The sequence below is a fragment of the Phascolarctos cinereus genome, unplaced genomic scaffold (genome assembly GCF_003287225.1).
Source record: "Phascolarctos cinereus isolate Bilbo 61053 unplaced genomic scaffold, phaCin_HiC Scaffold_726;HRSCAF=1367, whole genome shotgun sequence".
Taxonomy (NCBI): Eukaryota; Metazoa; Chordata; class Mammalia; order Diprotodontia; family Phascolarctidae; genus Phascolarctos; species Phascolarctos cinereus.
The window spans coordinates 79,733,067-79,748,578 of record NW_027556098.1 but is presented as its reverse complement, the minus strand read 5'-3'; the positions used below and the strand labels follow the sequence as shown (position 1 = coordinate 79,748,578).

The 15,512-nt window shown below is 34.9% G+C and overlaps 1 protein-coding gene across 1 annotated transcript in view; it reads right to left on the bottom strand.

Annotated features, from left to right (window-relative positions):
• APOO (apolipoprotein O) overlaps positions 1-15,512 on the bottom strand; it is a 79,740-nt gene that overhangs the window by 25,339 nt on the left and 38,889 nt on the right. The window contains exons 3-4 of the mRNA XM_020989885.2: positions 6,235-6,354; positions 1,007-1,061 (exon numbers count right to left, since the gene is read on the bottom strand). Coding sequence (XP_020845544.1) covers positions 1,007-1,061; positions 6,235-6,354 — 175 coding nt within the window. The remainder of the gene's footprint in view (positions 1-1,006; positions 1,062-6,234; positions 6,355-15,512) is intronic.

Here is a 15,512-nt window from a genome sequence, read left to right as displayed (position 1 = left end):
TTTAATACATGTTTGTCACATGTAAAGACAGCAGAACTAGTTTTTCATCAATCAATAGGCATCTATTAAGTGCCCATTACGGACTAGGCACTGAGGTAGATACTGAGGATACAACATGTACACATAAACACAAACTACAATGAATAAAGTAATTTTGGGATGGAGGGAAGGAGAAGCAGCTGGGTACAAAGTGGAGGGAGAGATCAGGAAAGGAGATAGTATTTAAGTTGTGCCTTAAAGGAAACTCGGAATTATAAGAGGCGAGGTGTGCAGAAGTACATTCCAGTCTGTGCAAACACATGCAGATGGGAAATAAGTATCAAGTATGAGGAACAAGGAGGCCAGTTTGGCTTCAATGCATAGTGTATAAAGGGAAGTAATATGAAATAAGGCTGTAAAGGTAAGCCAGAGCTACACTGTGATGGGTTTCAAATGCCAAAGAAAAGAATTTGTATGCAACTGTTTGTAAGATGGGGAATGACATGGTTTAAGAATGTCACTCTGGCAACTCTGAATAATGACAGGGAGAGACTTAAGGCAAAGGGACCAATCATGAAGCTATTGCAATAATCCAGGCGAGAGCCAATGAGGGCTTGAACTGAGGGATTGGCCCTGTAAGTGGAAAGAAAAAAGGGACAGGCAAGACATACTGTGTATGTAAAACTGACAAGGTTGGGCATCTGATTTCATATTGGGGATAAATGAGTAAAGAGTCAAGCCTGGGTAACTGAAGAACAGAAGTGCCTTCCACAGAACAGGTTTGTTTAATCCTATCTGAATCAGAGCTGGAAGGGTCTCTCTAGACATGGAACCCTCTCATCCTACAATGAGGAAACTGAAGCACAGAGAACATTAAGTGACTTGGCCACCCAATTACACCACCTCTCCAGCTAGTCAGCTGAATAAAAAATGATATACCTGTGGGCTATAACAATTAAATATAATGTAAAAGTGTTCTATATAAGTTCTAGTGGTTACCAGAGTCATTAATTATAAATCAACTCACCTGTTCCTTGTTGAATGGCAGCATCTATTGTGGGCTTAGTTTTGTCGTAAGCAACCTGAATAAGGAAAAAAAAGACTATGACCAAATAGCATTGCTACTAAAGTAAGAGAAAAATATGCATCTAAACAGGATGAAATACTCACATTCTGCAGTTTGTTTTTTGCTCAAATTTTTTAAAACAAGGCTCTAGTGTTGTCATTGGAAATAAAAAAGCAAAAAAACAAAAAACAAGCCAACCAATTGCTTTCAACTGCAAAATCCTCTCAGTGTTCTACATAAAATTAAGAAAAGTTGCAGCCTAACAAATTAAGATTTTTTTTGATAATCAAAACCAACTTAATGCTACAAGATAAGTGGTAACCACTGAGCCATCTGATCAAGTCAGTTTCTTTTATGAAAGGGGTATGCATAAAAAGGCATGTATGTTGCAGCTCACTTTTGTAAAAATGACTATCTACAAATGAGCAGTTCTATCTTTAAAGGAAAAAATTGTTCTGTCCCAGTTTGAAAAAAAAAACAGAGCTATTCCAAATTAAATTAAGTCAGCCTACTTTTTATGATGAGATATTATTGATGGACTACCAAATACAAAGCAATGAGCTCATGAGAAGGTATTTTTAAGAACACCTCTCATCTAGATTATTGCAATAACCTCCTAATTGTTCTTCTGCCTCATTTCTCACCACTCTAATGCATCCACCACAAAGCAACCAATGTAATTTTGCTCAAGTGCACTCCTATGACATTCTACTCAATAAACTTCCTATTATCTTTATGTTCAAATATAAACTTCTAAGTTAAACATTTAAGGTTCTTCACCACCTGACCCCTTCCCATCATTCTAATTTTCTTCCACATTACATCCCTATACATATTTTATAGTCCAGCCATAAAGGTTTCCAAGCTTTTGACTCTACAACACATGACTACATTACCATCTCCTATCTCCAAGCTTTTGCATAGGCTGACTGCCTACTATGCTAAAATAACCTTATATTGACTTTATATGTCTCCCTCACTCCTTCCCCCATTAAAATATAAGTTCCTGCAGGATCATAGATACTGAACTGGAAGGGACCTCAGATAGGCTACCTAGGCCAACACCTTCATTTTATAGGTGAGGAAAATGAGGAAGAATAAATGACTTATCCAAGGCAATAATGAGTATCAGAGGCAAAATTTGAACCCAGTTCCTCTGAATCTACAGCCAGCCCTCTTTCTTATTCCCTTGTTTTATACATCTTTCTGTTGTTTGTGTATATGTATGTTTTATTTTTTTAATTTACCATAATGCCTTGCATATACCAGGTATTCATATGTTTACTGAAATCAAAATGATGAAGCCTATAATTTAATAGAAGAGATAGGTGTACATAGCATGGGCAGATGGTCAATTTATATTTATATTGAAAGGATTCTTACTCATTTGCAGATTCTGATTTTTTATCTTAAAATGTCATAATGTGTACGCTTATGAACAATCCATGTCTTAGCTTTCGCTCATTCTCCTATTTCCACATTGTGTATTTGCTATTTAAGAGTATTATTTTATGTCACACTGAGAGAGTACTAAAGTCAAATCTAAATGCTCTAAACTGTACTTCTGCTTTTAGAAAGGTGACAATTTGTACCCCCTGATGTTTGTAAAATTTAAAATACTTTTAGGAATAATTATTCATAAATACAAAGTACTTTTGGTATTTCAATAGCACAATGCTATAATAAAATGCTATGACTTTTTCATACAACAAAAAAAAAGAAAAAAAGAGAAAAAAAAAGAACTGTCCTATGACAATTTTTTTTAAAAAGTTTTTACTGATCCATCCTTCCTTTCTTCTTTCCCATCACTGTCACTATCCAATGGCTACCCCCTTGCCTATAAGGAACTCCTCCTTGTAATAAATAACTAGTCAAACCACACACTACACTGCCTATTTCTGAAAACTTACGCCTCATTTCATGACTACAGTTAAGTACTTTTCTGAAGGACACACACTTCACCATCAGCTTCAGCTGACTGTGGCCTGAAGTCATAATGGGACACTGAATTAGTCACAGTTTAATGGCTTCTTACATATCACTGTGATCACCCTGTAAATTGCTCTGCTTCAACTTCCTTAATTCTGCATCAATTCAAATGTCTTTCTAAATTTTTCTAAATTATTCATATTTTCATTTCTTGTCATGAATATCCCATAATATTCATATGTTATAATAAGCCATTCTCCCAAATGAAGAATACCTATTTTCTTCCTAGTTCTTTGCTACTATAAAAATGCTTCTATTAAATTTCTATTTATTATTGAACCCTTGTTTCGGTCACTGATCTCTCTGAGGTATATACCTAAAAGTAGCAAATCTGAGTCAAAGGATATGTAAGTTGACTTTTTTTTTACATGATTCCAAATTCTATGTAATTCCAAATTGTTTTACAGAATGGTGGACCAATTCATAGTTCAATTCTAGTTGGACCAATTCACAGGTCCCACAACATGTCTAAATGTTTGTTTTTACCTTCTACCATCTTTGTCCTGAGGTAAAATTTAAAAGGTAGTGGAATGAGGTGACACTTGCTTTTCACATATTTGGAAGGAGAGGCTGGGAGCATCATTTGTGTGTGTGTGTGTGTGTGTGTGTGTGTGTGTGTGTGTGTGTGTGTTTGGATAAGTATATATAGATAAGTGTATATAGTAAAGTATAATAACAGATCCTTAAGGACCAATTTCCCAAGTAATGTTGAGGAACATGGTCCTACCTCCTGACTCTGATGTTGCTATCCTTGCATTTTCTGCATCATATATATCACAGCATATTAGGAGACCTTTAAAATTAAAAAACTCTTTCCCAAATTGGACTTGACTTTTATGCAACACACACTGCAGGCTACACATCACTTGTGGTAACTACTTAAGCGACAAGCTTGGGCAAATCATGCTTTGAACTTTAAAAAAAACAAACAAACCTCAGAATGATCTCAATACCAGATCAACTCAGACAACGCAACATATGGTGCTTTCCCTACCATGTGAAGGACTTTCCTCTCAAATATAAAGGTTCAATAATCTGTTAGATGCAAATTTTTAAATACATATGTATCCCCACTTAAAAATATAGATGTTTTCCAAGTCAGGATAACCCCTGAAAAACTGATGAAACTAGGGAGCAGAGAGGACATATCATTTTTTTCACTCCCTAGTGACCAAGACCAGTGAACATTAGTCTTGACTTTGTTTTTTGTAGTGTATTCAAGCCTAACACTAGAAACAAATTCAGAAATTAAAATTCAGGCAGTTCCTAACTTACAGATAAGCTATGTTCCAAAAACTCATTTATGAGTTAGTTGTTTGGAAGCTGGAACACATCATTCCACAAATATAATGTACAAATGGTGATTAAGTAATTGGGCTAGCCCACAAAAGTCTATTTAGTCAATAATACATCTAAACCACATCGTACATTTGTAATGAAAAACAACAGAAAGCACTGATTACAAAATCAAAAAAATAAACAAACATAAAACTGAATAAGACAGGCATAGCAGGATTCCCTTCTACCAAGGTGATAAGAATTGGCTTAGCTGGAAGAATACACCCACTGCCTACCTGTTGTGGTTGCTTCCTGTCCAGAAATAACCTGCAGCCTCAACAGTGAGCTAAGTCCCACTACACAGCTTCCTAACCTGAGCAAGAGTCGCTTCTTCATGAGAAGAGAATTAACCTCCCCAAATCATGGTAGTGGCCCCACTGCCAGGAGACAAAAATAAATCTCCCAAACACTAGCCCAGATGATTCCTTGCTAACGGTAAGAGAAAAATCTATTCAATGACTACAATAACAAATCGTTCATATGTATCAAGCATTTGGGTTCTCACCATTAGGCAACTGTTTAGTGTATTTTCCAAAAACACTAAGCAAAATTTGTCTAGAAAGCGCTTGTGATACTAACAATTTACTTGAATAAATTCCAAATAGGTACCTGATTTAGATATAAAGGGTGACATCAACAAATTAGAAGAGCATATAAGAAATTACTTGTCAGATCTATGGGCAGAAGAATAATTCAGGACCAAACAAGAGATAGAGAGATTCACGAGAGTTAAAATAAACAATTTTGATTATACAAAATTAAAATTTTTTTTGCAAAAGCAAAACTAATGCAGCCAAAATTAGAAGAAGCAGGAAACTGAAAACAAATCTCTGCAGCAATACTCTCTGGTAAAGACCTAACTTCCAAGATATATATATATATAGGAAGTAAGACATTTATGAGAATAAGAGCCATCCTCTAATTGATAAATGCTCAAAGACTACGAATAGGCAGTCTTTAGGGGAAGATGTGAAAGCCATCAATAGGCATATACATTCTTTTTTCTAAATTACTAATAATTGGAGGAATGCAAACTAAAACAATCCCAAGGTATCACTTCACACCTATCAAATGGGTTGTTGACAAAAAAAAAGGAAAGAAAGAAAAAAGGAAAATGACAGCATTGGAGAGGCTGTGGAAAAATAGATTTTTTTAATGAACTGTTGATGATGCTATGAATAAATCCAACCTTTCTACTAAGTCTACTAAACTGTCATACCCTTTTTGGCCAAGTGATATTATGTCTAGGCCTATACCCCAAAGAAATTAAAGAAAGAGGACAAAGGATCTATATGTACAAAAATATTTATAGTAGCTCTTTTCATGGTGGCAAAGAACCAAAAACTGAGGGAGTGGCTCAATAAGTGGGGAATGGCTAAACAACTAATGGTATATGAATGTGATGGAATACTATTATGCTCTAAGAAATAGTTAAGGGGGTTGTTTCAGAAAAGCCTGGAAGAATTGGATGAACTGATGTAAAATGAGCAGAAGCAGGGAAACAATTTATACAGTAACAAAACTGCAAAGCCAAACAACTTTGAAAGACTTAGAAACTCTGACTCACTAACTCAGTAACTAACCACAATTCCAAAGGTATCATGATGAAAAAGATGCCATCCACCTCCAGGAGAGAGGTGATGGACTCACAGTGTAAATGGAGGCATATATTTGGAAATGGCTAATTCAGAAATTGATTTTGTTTGACTAGTCATATAGCAACAGATTTTGTTATTCTTTCTTTCCTCAATGTAGGAGATATGGAAGTGGGAGAAAGAGAATTCAGAGCTGAAAATAAAATGGAATTTAAAAAATTTATTTGAACCATTATCTACTTCAATTCATTTGGAAAAGTGCTATACCTGAAACCAATATGTATATGGTACAGCATACTTTCTAAGTTGTGAAATGCCTTCCTCCAGGGCGCTTCTTGGTTCCTCCACATATTTGGACTCAAAGGTTGGAATTGAGTAGAGCGAAAGCTAAGTATAAAAAAAAACAACACGATAAAGTTATAAGACAACTCTATTACAAATTTCTACAATTACATCATAAATTCTCTATCAAAGTTACAGACTTATCTCTAGCCATGAAGCATATAAACTTTCACTTAAAAATCCAACAAAATATTATCTCACCATTGCTTTTCTTTGCAGACTACTTCCTTCCTACAGAGCCCTCATCGTCTGAGCCACTTAATTCAATAGTGAAAAGAGTGCTGGATCTGGAGTCAAGTGACTTCATTTCAAATCACAACACTGTCACTTGCACTGTGGGACTCTGGTCAAATCATAATCTTTCTGGGACTTAATTTCTATATCTGTTAATTGGGAATAATATACACTTGCACTATACCTACCTCTTAGGGTTACAGTCAGCACAGTGCTTTTGTAAATCTACACAAATGAGTTAATATTAATGTTTAGCTCAAACTAACCTGGTTTTTTTAAATTAACCTGTAAATAACTACATCTCTATAGCACTCTGCAATAATTAAGAGTAAGTGGAGACATTTTTGAAAATCAATATTAATTTTCATTATGAAAAATGAGGCTACCCATGAAAATCTCAATCAAATATCTTCCTTAGGTAATGTGGGGGAGAAGGGAAACTAACCCTGAAAGAAAACTAGAGTGTATTTTGTAGAAGTTTCTAAGTCTCCTTGGAGGCCAAGTATAACATTTCATTATTTGGGGCTGCTTTCCCACCACATCTTATCTGGATAGATCAGATTTGGGGGAGGCATAAGAAAAACAAGAGTAGCTAAGAAAGGGGTCTAACACCTAACTAAAAATCTGAAATGTACTCAAGAGTATGTACTTGAGGGCTCTGGCAGAGGGTCAGCTCTCTAAGTCCAGTTTTAGTATATACTTGTCTAAAAAGACAGACATTCATTAGCTCCTTCAGACCCTGAGGAATTTGACTTACAGACTTATTTCTTCTGCCAAAGTAAACTAATGGTTGAACATATCCAAAGAGACATTCTAGACTAGATTCCCATTTCTGATTCTTCATTTCACAACTCATTAAAAACATATCCTTCACACAGAAAGTGCTTCAGTAGAAATCTGAATCCTAGGAAGGATTCCAGAGAAAACTTAAGTTTTAACAAAACTGGCAAAACTACTTACTCTTAAGGTCTTCAAAAAGAGGAAAAATTGTGTTTTTACTTGTTATTTTTTTTAATTGAAAAAATCTTAAAACAATAGAAGTGCTAATTTGTTAAAAATTCAAGTAAACAAATATGGAGTCCCTGCTATGTGCCAGGAGTAAGCAGATCAACATAGATCTATGATCTAATCAGTGTCTACTCAATCAACTGGAATCTTTTTAAACTGTGCAACTCTCATCCATAGGTGCTCCCTAAAGTGCTAGATTCTTTTATATTTTATGGTTACCTTTGACTGGCTGACCTCCCTTTCCAGGAATACATTTCCTTTAGGATAATCTTTAATTTCGCTTCTTGAATGTAGGTCCTTGTTGGAAATGTTATAGCCTATTTTTGCCTTTTTATTGGACCTCTCCAATGACCTCTGTGTCACCCACTACTCTAGTCCCTTGGAGACAGTGGTGTTCAAAAGATTTATAACCAAATAACATTATGGGAAGAACAAATTGAACCATTTTGGGAGAGGGATTTTTTTTTAAATTAAAAAGGACCTGATTTTTGTATTAGAGAGCTGCTTTGGATCACTAAAGGTGAAAACTGCTCTTCTCCTATTCAACTCTGGGCCCATTTCATTGTCCATATGAATTGACTGTCTCTGATGTATGTATTGATGTATTATTTCAATGGACTTGCCATCTAACTGCCACAATCTAGACAACAGATATTTCTATTTATTTTCATTTATTGTACAGATTAATAGGCTCCTTGCTTTTCAGTAATTATGGATCTCATTGAAGAGGCTCTAGAATATTCAAGATGTAATCAGCACAATATCAGCTGTAATCACGAACATGTGGAGGACTTCATCATTTACTAGGAATCTATCCATTTGGACCTTATGTAAGACATTCTCCTCAATGGTGGTGAACCTTTGGCAAGTATATCACTGTTTAATCTATAGCTTATTATTAATAATCATAAAGTCATCTAACAGTTAATCTCTCTGCATCTATCAAGGAATCTTATATGGTCTACACATAAACATGAAAAACTCCCAGTTGGGCAAAAGAATTTAAGGCTGCATCCTGCTCTATTTAGTCAAATGTATTTTTGTATCAACAGATAATAAAGACATTTATATCTTGTATTCACTACATCTTTCAGTCAGCTGTGTGACTATAAAGATGTGGTCAGCAATGGAATATTAATTATCATATTTCCATCAAAGATATCTCCTTATAGGATAATTATTTTCATAAAGATGAGAAAATGGCTGCTGATGTCCTTTCAATTACCTTTTTTTAGGATAATAACAGAATTTGTGATTTCTCCAGTTCTTTTGATCTCTTCTCTTTCCTGAAACATATTGTAAATTGATCACTTGAGATCCCCTGCAAGACTGCTGACTCCAGGTTAGACTTCCTCAGTTTGTGCTAAACAAAGAAGCAAAACTTCTTTATGTTACATTGAAAAAAATAAAGCTGAGGAGATGGAATAAACCAAGTAAAGAGAAGCAGTCTGGCACATAGCATAGTGGATAAAGAGTTGAACTGGAAGCCAAATTTGAGTTCTGCCTTTGGTTTTATGACCTTGGTCAAGTAAGTCATTTAACCTCTCATTTTCCAGGCAATTGTCTAAAACTATGAATTGCAGAGAAGGTGCTAATCTGCATGCGTAGAGGTAATTTCTTCTCCAGAAGTTCCCTGAATAAAATCACAGTTTTGGTCCCTATCCTATCAACTGTTGCTGTTGAGGAGCATGTTGAGGACTAAGACTCCAAATGTGGTAGTTTAAAAAGTCACTGATGATTAAAGCGGATTACAGAAATATTCACCAATTTGTTCTATTTTATGTCTGTCTTGCCAATTTCATCTCTGACATCTGTCTTGGGGTGATATCCCTTAGTTTGGTCTCCTGCCAAGTTTCTGCAGGTTTATTTTCGTCTCCATAGTCTTTTGGCTTCTTACAGTGCTTCTACAATTCCATTCTTCTCCTGTTTTCTTCTCTACTGTTTTACAAAATGAGTTTGTGTTCTAAATTGGAGTTGCTTTTCGTTGTCATGTCTCTGTGCTTGGCAAAGAGACCAAATGCTTGCTGCCCAAGATTTCTAGGCTCACTTAGCCTTCTTGCTGCAGCAGCTGCTTTATTCTCATTAAACTTTTGCAGGAAAGAGCAATAATGAAGTCACACTCTGCCTTTTTCCACTACCCATTTTTTTTCTTCAAAAATCAATGGCTTGTTTGATTAGTTTAGGTTAAAGCTGTTTCAACTGTATGAATTATCTTTTCATCTTTTTCTTTCTTCTAATTTGGTTTTGATTTTTGGCCTTTACTATAATAAACTGATGATCTGATTATACCCAAAAAGTAGATTTTTAAATTAATTATACTTGAATAACCAGTAGTGTTTGACAAGTCCATTATCCTCTCTCTTCTGTTCATGATACAGAGCAAAGAGGCTTCTAAGTATTCCTCGAGCTTCTGACCCTTTTTGTTTTTTAAACCTAAATAATATTTTTCAACATTGCTCCTCACCTTTATGTTGATGCCCACAGTATTTAAATATTTGATGACTTCTTATAAAAGATCTTGTCAAGTTTTTTCCCTTACCCTCCTATTTCTTGATCTGCACATCCTTCTGTGAATCTCTCCCTTATCCTATTCCTTTACCCTCCTATTTCTCTGTAAGTTAAGAAGACTTTTATACACTTCCAAATGTATGTTATTTCACCTTAAACCTAGTATTGATTAGAATACAGTTCCAGCACTACTAGCCCTGCACTATAACAGTTCTTCCATTCACACCTCTCTCCCTAATTTTATTCTTTAGGATCATCCCATCATACTCAACTCAACTCCAAGCCTTCTAGCTATATATGCTCTTTTAAACTGCTTGGTCTATTTCCACAGATGATTAGGGAAAAAGGAAAAGAACCTTTATGTTTTATGATATTTATAGCATCTCTCTTTGTGGTGGCAAAGAAATGGAATTTGCAAGGATGCCTATCAAGTGGGGAATGGCTGAACAAGTCATGGTATATGATTGTGATGGAATACTACTGGATTACAAGAAATGATGAGCTTGTTGATTTTAGAAAAACATGCAAAGATCTGCATAAAATAATGTAGAGTGAAATGAGCAGAACCAAGAGAATACTGTATATAGTAACAGCAATATTGTTTTAAGAACAACTTTGAGCTAAAAGTTATTTTGTCTATTACAAATACCCAAATTCACTATAAAGGACATATGAAGAAAGACACAATCTGCATCCAGAGAAAGAACTGATAAATAGAAGTATCTATAGAATAATTATATGTGTGTGTGTGTGTGTGTACACACACACACACACACACACACACACACACACATACTCTTATTTATGTCTAATGGTAGCCATCTCTAGGGTGGAGAAGGGAGGGAAGAAAAAAATATTACATGATAATTTTGTTACATATTTGAAAGGAATAGCAAGTTGTGCACAGTAGATCTGCAGTTTCATGTACAATCTCTTTTTTTTTATTGTACTGTTATGGAAATGCTTGTTTTATTCCATAAATTAAAAATAAAATTTAAAAAGTTACAGATAATGTTTTCCCATATAAGAAATAAACATTTTGACCTTATTAAATCCCTTATAATTGGTGTTTCGTGTTTACCTTCTTATGTTTCTCCTGATTATTGTAGGTCAAATTTTCCATTCAGTTCTGGTCTTTTCCTCATAAATACCTGAAAGTTCTTTACTTCATTAAATATCCACTTTCCCTCATTGCAGGATTACACTCAACTGTCCTGGGTAAGTTATACTTTTTTTATTTAAATTTTTAAAAATGTTTTATTCATTTTGAAATTAAATATATAAAGAAAAAAAGAACTTTTTTAAGTACAGAGCACAACATAAAAAGAAGATTCAATATAAAACCATGAATTTCCATTTCACACTGTTTACTTTTTTTGAAAAATTATGTGGTAACTACTACACATTGTTTTCAAAGCTACTTTGCTTTTCTGTGTTTCCTTCTAAAGTTTTTTCCCTCTGCTATGCACTTTTTTTTTCTCCTTCCCTGCCCATCCTGCCCTAGAGAAGGCTACCATTAGATACAAATATGTATGTATATGTAAAACCATACTATACATACATCTATTGATCGACTCTTTCTCTGGATATGGCTAGCATCTTCCTTCACAGGTTCTTTGTAGTTGATTTGTGTATTCATGATACTAAAAATGACTTTTCTTAGAAGAATATTGCTATTACTATGTACAACATTCTTTGCTACAGGATTATGATGGAATACTACTGTGCTATATGAAATGATGAGCTTGTTGATTTTAGAAAGACCTGCATGAAATAATGAAGAGTGAAATGAGCAGAAACAAGAGAACTTTTTATCAGTTCATATATATCTTCCCATGTTTTTCTGAAACCATCCTGCTCATAATTTCTTATAGTACATTAGTATGCCATAACAATCATGTACGACAACTTGTTTAGCTATTCCCTAATTGACAGGCATCCCCTCAATTTCCAGGGTTTTTTTTTTTTTGCCATAGCTAAGTTATTCTTGGTTATAAACTCAGCTCCTTTGCTCTTTGGAATATTATATTTCACATCCTCCAGTCTTTTAATGCAGAAGCTACTAAATCTTATCTTATCCAGACTGTAGCTCCATTGTATTTAAACTGTTGCTTAGCTATAACGTTCCTGTGAGTTTTCATCTTGGCATCTCTTTCAGGCGGTGATCAGTGGATTTTTAAAATTTCTATTTTACCTTATGGTTCTAAAATTTCAGAAGAGTTTTTCCTTAATAATTTCTTGAAGTATAGTGTCTAGACTCTTTTTTCAATCATTAACTTTCAGGTAGTCCAACAATTTTTATATTGTCTTTCCCTGATCTCATTTCCAGGTCAACTGTTTTCCTAACGAGATGTTTCACATTCTCTCCTATTTTTTCATCCTTCTGATTTAGTTTTATTATTTCTTGGTGTCTTATGAAGTCATTAGCTTCCATGTGCCCAATTCTAATTTTTAAGGAGTTATTTCTTCAGTAGGTTTTTGGACCTCTTTTTCCAACTGGTTAACTTTCTTTTCATAATTTTCTTCCATTACTCTTATTTTTTTTTCAATCTCTCATTTGATTTTTTAAAGTCCTTTTTAATTTCTAAGAACTTTTTGGGCTTGTGGCCATTTTACATTTTTTTTTAAGCTTTACAAGTAGCTGTTTTGACTTCACTATCTTCTTCTGAGTTTGAACCCAGATCTATTCTATCACCATAGCAGCTCTCTATGGTTGGGTTCTTTCTCTTTTATTTACTCATTTCTTAAAAGACCTACTTCTGGGCTGTTAACTTTCAGTTAAACTCAGACTGTAGTTCCCATGTGTAGGGAACTAGAGGCTTGAGGTCTCAGGTTTCACATTTTTTGTGCTGTTGTTTTCTGAGCTCTATCTGGGGGCCTGACCTCAGGTACTCCTCTCTGCCCCTCAGCCTTGACCAGGGCCCCCAGCAACAGCTGTCACCTTAAACGTTCTTACTCCCTGATAGGGCTGCAAGGTTCAACTCACCCCTCTGCCCTGGAACCAATTCTGGTTTCTGGACTCCATTCTCCTGAAAGTGACCACAGCCAGCAGGGTCCCAGCCCCACTGCAACTGCATTCACCAGCATGTACTTGTTCTGTACAGCCACAGCCTAGAACTGTATCAGGTCAGCAAACCTGGGTCCTGTGTCTAGCACTAACCAGTAGAGGGCCCTTCAATCTTCCCCTATCAGGTGACAGACCCCCTATACTGTCTATGGGGTGAAAGCTCCTGAAGCTGAGGCTGCTGCCCACACAGCTGTGCCCAGGGCTTGCTGTTTGTTAATTCTATGGTATCTGCCAGAGGTTATCTGCACTTCAATCAGGCCAGATCACTACCCTGGGAGGTCAGGTCTTTCCCAAGTTATCTTAGGTGGACAGCTGCTTCTATCTGACTTTTAATTACTTTAATTATTTCACTTTGAAGCATTACTTTAAATTATTTGTGGGGGGATTTGGGAGAGCCAGGTAATTTCCTGCCTTATTCTGCCATCTTCCCAGAATCTTCACTCACACTGTTTTTAACAAGTATAAATCAGTGCAGATTAAATGACATTGATAATCTAGAGCATAAAACTACCTTTTTGAAGGGGGAGAAAAATTTTCAACTCAAAAGCATATGGAAGTGATTGTTGATAAATCAAAATAAATTAATAAAAAATTTTAAAAGCTACCTTTTTGGAGCTAGCCTTCAAGTTTAAAATGAAGGATTTTTTAAAAACTCATATCTTTCCTAAAAAATTCTTATATTTAAGTTGATAACATTTAATACTGTATCTTGAAGAGGGCTTTTTGGTTCCTTTTTTTTTTAAAGACTGTAGTCTTAATAGGAAAACTTCCATTTTTACTGGGACTAAGAAAGGCTTTCCAATATTATAGCTATTATTACTTATCTCCAGTACATTATGTTTTGTCATATGTGTTTATATATTTGTGTTAATTGTATATTCCCCTTGATAGCAAGTTCTATAAATGCAGTAGTCATATCTTTTACTTTATTTATAATTCTTCTCAATATTGAGGTATAATGCTATAAACTTTCATAAAAATTTTTTTAGATGGACTAGCCACTGCTTGATAAAGACAATCAATATTTTACAGTAAAGCCTATTTTAAAAAGAGGACTTCTAAAATTCTGGAGAAAAGTGATCATTTGGACCACTGGTCATCAACTACAGGTGGTTCTCTCTATCTTGTCTGCTCAACCATTCAGGCACCAGTTCCTGTGAACACTTTGTGAAAGCTTGTTTTGCCACTTTCAAGTTAATTTTCATATATGTTATTTATAAAATGGGATATTTTTAAAAAGGAAGAGAGGACTTAAATAATTTAGTGAGGACAAATATCTGAAGTTAGAAGAAACATGATACAGAACTAAGGGATAATTTGGGGGTGGGCAAGTTTCCATTACATATTAAAGGACAGGCTAACTACAGAATTGCACATAAAAACACATTACCTCAATCAGCAGCACAATCTGCTTAACATAATTCTCTAAACATAAGAGGCATTCAATGTGTGCTGCTGACTAATTTCAGACTTCTTGCAGAAATGAATAGATCAATTTCTTTTCTGTACCCAACCCTAGATTTACCAAGTTCCTAGATAAATGTTAACAGGGACAATTTATTTCTGTAGGCAGGCTTACAAGGTGAAAATCACTCAAATGGAGACTATAACGTTCAACAAATAATTGCATAGTAAAGGCTTACAGTGACAAACGTTATTTTTTTTCTTTTCCTCATTCTTCAGAGGCATTATCTTCAAAATACTTTATTTTAGAAGTGAATAAAATGTTGGCAATTTTTTATTGCACAAACTTTCAGTATGATATCTTTAGGACACATCACTGAGAAGGAGATGACATAGTGGATAAAGGGCCAACAGCTCTGATGTCAGGAAGTTCTAGGTTCAAGTACTGATTAGGTTATATACTAGCTAGGTAATCCTGGGCAAATCATTTAACCCTCTTGGTACTCTAGGGAAGACTCTAATACTACAAATTAAGGAACAGCTGGTGATCTGCATTGGCAGAGCTCTGGATCAAAAAAAGGAAGGAAGAGGGAGACAGATGGGAACAGAGAAGGCATGCAGTAGGGTAAAAATTATAGACAAAGAATATCTGTGAAAAATTCAAATTTACCTTAATGGATCAACTACAGAATCATAGTACCACAGATTATGAGATAGAAAAAATCTTAAGAGATAATTTTTGCCCAGCCCTCCTCATTTTAGATAAGGAAACTGAAGGAAGTATACGGAAAAGAAGAGTTAAGTACAAAGAAAAGAGACTGTACTAAATTATATAATACATGCCAAAATTTAGGTGAAAGAGGGTTAAATTTCATAGCAAGAAAGCTAAACAAGAGACATAAAATCATATTTTTGAAAAGCTATTTTATGTCTTTAAACAACTTCTAATGGGTTTCCTATGCTTTCTTTTTTTTCCTTTCTA